At 30.3% G+C, this 3,282-nt stretch overlaps 1 protein-coding gene across 2 annotated transcripts; it reads right to left on the bottom strand.

Moving 5' to 3' along the window:
* Positions 1-309: 309 nt before the first annotated feature.
* LOC118644762 (dynein heavy chain 9, axonemal-like) lies at positions 310-1,911 on the bottom strand. 2 transcript variants are annotated; one of them, XM_036284135.1, is made up of 3 exons: positions 1,681-1,911; positions 758-1,588; positions 310-691 (listed from the first exon to the last, which is right to left on the bottom strand). In XM_036284135.1, the coding sequence occupies exons 2-3, from the start codon at positions 1,015-1,017 to the stop codon at positions 544-546; spliced, it is 408 nt and encodes a 135-aa protein (XP_036140028.1). In that variant the 5' UTR covers positions 1,018-1,588; positions 1,681-1,911; the 3' UTR covers positions 310-543. The 2 variants fall into 2 exon arrangements, with proteins under 2 accessions (XP_036140028.1, XP_036140029.1); XM_036284136.1 differs by having other exon boundaries at positions 310-1,588.
* Between the last annotated feature and the right edge of the window lie 1,371 nt (positions 1,912-3,282).

Genomic DNA, 3,282 nt, shown 5'->3' with positions numbered 1-3,282 from the left:
TCCAATATTGTCTTGGGTTAGATCTTGAGTTAGATTCACCAATAATCGAGGTATTAATTTTTCAAATTATGTGAATGAGAGCGCGCCAAGGAAAGAGCTCGATCCGCTCGAGCTATAACATGGAAGAAAAAAATCTATCATAAATGTATGATTAGCTTTTATTAATTTACTGTTCAATTAAATTATTTGCAGATTCCATACGTTAATATCTCGATTACTGATAAACCTAACCCAAGACAATATTGGATTTTTATGTTCATCTCGATCCCTTCTACTTTTTTATGAGCGTTGACCCACACGTTTTGGGACACCCTGTATAGTATTATAATAGATAAAAAATTAATTTAATTTGTCTATATCATTGATTATTGCTGCGAAGCAATAAAAATTATATGGTAAAATTATTTGAAATAAAAGTTATTCGGAAGTATTGTGGGTGTCACAAATGATTCTATATTACAAAGGTTTTAACAATTTATACATTATTTTTTGTTTCTTACAAGCATTAACATAACATTTAACTATTTTTATACACACACACAATTAATATTCATCATAATTAAGAATTTTACCTGGGGAATTCCAATTATAGTTCTCTTGTCCGATTTGAATTAATTTGTCTACTTTTTCAATTTCGTCCTTCAACAATTCAAATTCCACAGGCAAACTATAATTCCTTATCCAATTGTACCTACCATCGAACAAACATATATGCGAATTGTTATGTCTCATTACTTAATAAATTATGTTTACTTACCATTGTATGATCAAATTGAGATTGTAAGTACTCTCAAAAAAATACTGCGTTCTTGAATATAATTGAATCGCTTCCTCGGGTAGGTCTGTTCTTTTCATGGTTATCATAAAGCGAGTTTCTCTCAATAGAGCAGTCAGTTCCGGATTAAAATTTAAATCGAGCAGCTTATTCTCATCTATCGTTAATAAGCTTTTCGATAAATGGATGTTGCTTATGTTGATTAACTTATTGGCCCAGTCCGTGAATATTTTATGTTCCATTGCATCCAAGAGTGACTTATGAGAGAACACAATGCACTTTCATTAACGTACATAATTTCGAGAATTGAATAAGTACATTAGACATCAAAGATATTTTAATATTTATCTAGATGATTACTTTTGAACAACTGCTTTATATCGTAAAAATTTAGCCACTAATAATCATATAAGTGAATGACAAGTGATACGTGTTTTATATTTTATAAAATTAAATAGATGTTACAATAATTATTAAGATATATATTATAGATTGAACATTTATATAAGCAAATAAAAACATTAAGAAATCAAGTTAAGTGACGATAAAATCTAACATCGCTTTTTCATGTCTCACTTTTTCCAGGTCTTTGTGATATATTACCTGCATTTGATCGTATTTTGGTTTGGTTTCACGTGCTATTTTAAGGTTTATCAAGGGATGATCAACTAATTTCGCACATTGCATCGGATAGTTTATTCGTTGTCGCAATTGTGTTAACGTACACAATGCACCAGCGACATGTGGGAAATACTGATTAGTTTCAATCCATTCAGCCTCCTTATAATCTTTAAAGGTATTGTCAAATATGATCTAAAAATGTAAATAAAGTCTGTCTAAGACTCATCATGATCTATAATTACAGCTATGTTATGTCTATTAAATATTAATATATTGCAACGCACTTTAACATCATCAAAATGGTCATGAATTCTTTGAAGTAACCTCTCATAATTGTGCCATAATTGTGCCATGATAATTGGTCGGTTGGCCATTGAGCCTAGAATCCATATTACCTTAAATATAATTTCAGTATTATGACATTCAGAAAATACTTGATCGAATATATTTGCCAGTTCTCTGTCAAATTCTTCCACCTACGATAATTGAATCAATAATTTTTTTTTTTAATATTACGATAGTATTCTTACGTTAAAAGTAGTAATCTTATACGAGATATCACGTGCAATTATTGTGCTTACCTTTGTTAAAAAAGAATGAACATGATCTGTGAATTCTTTCTCTTCCGGTATTAAAATATCATACTCTAGTTCGGCAAATTCATTGTAGATTTTAACAAATTTTTCGTAAATGTTATATATTTTGGAACACGTTGCTTTTTTTTTTAAACTCGCAAATTCCATTCTTTCTAGCTTAAAATATTCTTGAACGGTCTCGAATAACATCTGACAAATATGTAGTAATTAATCACCATTATTTATAGATAAATTATAATAATTTATCTATTTTAATAATTAATAATTTAAAAATTTTAATAATTTTTTTCTTATTCTCTAAATTTTTTGGAGTAAAATGTCACTTTAAAAGAGTGAATTTTCTCTCCAAACAATAGTGAAAATATTGCCACTCCATATGGAGTGACATCTTACTTTTAAGATTTAAAAATGTTTTATTTAAACTTCAGAGTGAACTTTTCAATCGATTGGAGTGCATGTATTGCACGATTGGAGTGAGTATTCACTTTTTTTGGAGTGAATTGCTCAATTAAAATGAAAACCTAAAGCCGCGTCTAAATACATTCTGTAAAAATATTATGTGCCGATTCTTCACCACATCGGGTACGAGCCACCGCACAACTTTTTCGTAACACGTTACGTTACATTAAGTGCTCCATAAACCTAAGTTCGTACTTAAAATTAAACTTACATCAACGCACAAAGAAACTTTTAACGTAAGTTCTTAAGTTCTTACGTTAAGGATTTCTTTGTGCGTTGATTTAAGTTAAATTTTAAGTACAACTTAGGTTCGTATGGAGTACTTAACGTAACGTAACGCGTTATGGAAGAGTTTGTGCGGTGGCCCTACCCCTGCAGTCGCCTGCCAGTTAACCCATTACTTCCCAAGCGGACATTTTATAGTCGATTGGTTTTCGGCTCAGAAAAGTGATGAGATCACATGAAAACTTAAAACAAAATATGCTCTTCTACGTAGAAAGAGTTGCTCTTTCAGATTCCGGGGTCAAAATTTTAAATTTTTCTATTGGAAATTAAATATGGCGGCTCAAAGTTGATATAAATTTTTTCATCGACTATTGACTTTTTATAGTAGAAAACTTCGAAAAATTTTGTCCATGACTGTTGTAAACGATTGAAGTGACGGAGTTTGCCTCTTTAAAATATAAACTATGATTATTAATTGATTTTTTTAAGTAGTTCAAGTAGTTCAAGATGGTGGATGCAGTATAGCATCTAAATACATGGAAATTATATTTTATTGTGGTATATGTGAATGAGCAGTCATTTCTCACGTTTTCGAGGTCGCTGAGT

This window comes from Monomorium pharaonis, chromosome 3, assembly GCF_013373865.1.
Source record: "Monomorium pharaonis isolate MP-MQ-018 chromosome 3, ASM1337386v2, whole genome shotgun sequence".
Lineage (NCBI taxonomy): Eukaryota > Metazoa > Arthropoda > Insecta > Hymenoptera > Formicidae > Monomorium > Monomorium pharaonis.
This window is presented reverse-complemented; position numbering and strand designations above follow the sequence as displayed.

What these genes read in the sequence shown, in the direction of transcription:
- LOC118644762 (XM_036284135.1), bottom strand. Translation starts at nt 1,017, where the DNA reads ATGGAACATAAAATATTCACGGACTGGGCCAATAAGTTAATCAACATA. An exon ending in CTCAATTTGATCATACAATG is followed by an intron (nt 692 to 757) that starts GTAAGTAAACAT and finishes GTTCGATGGTAG; the next exon opens with GTACAATTGGATAAGGAATT.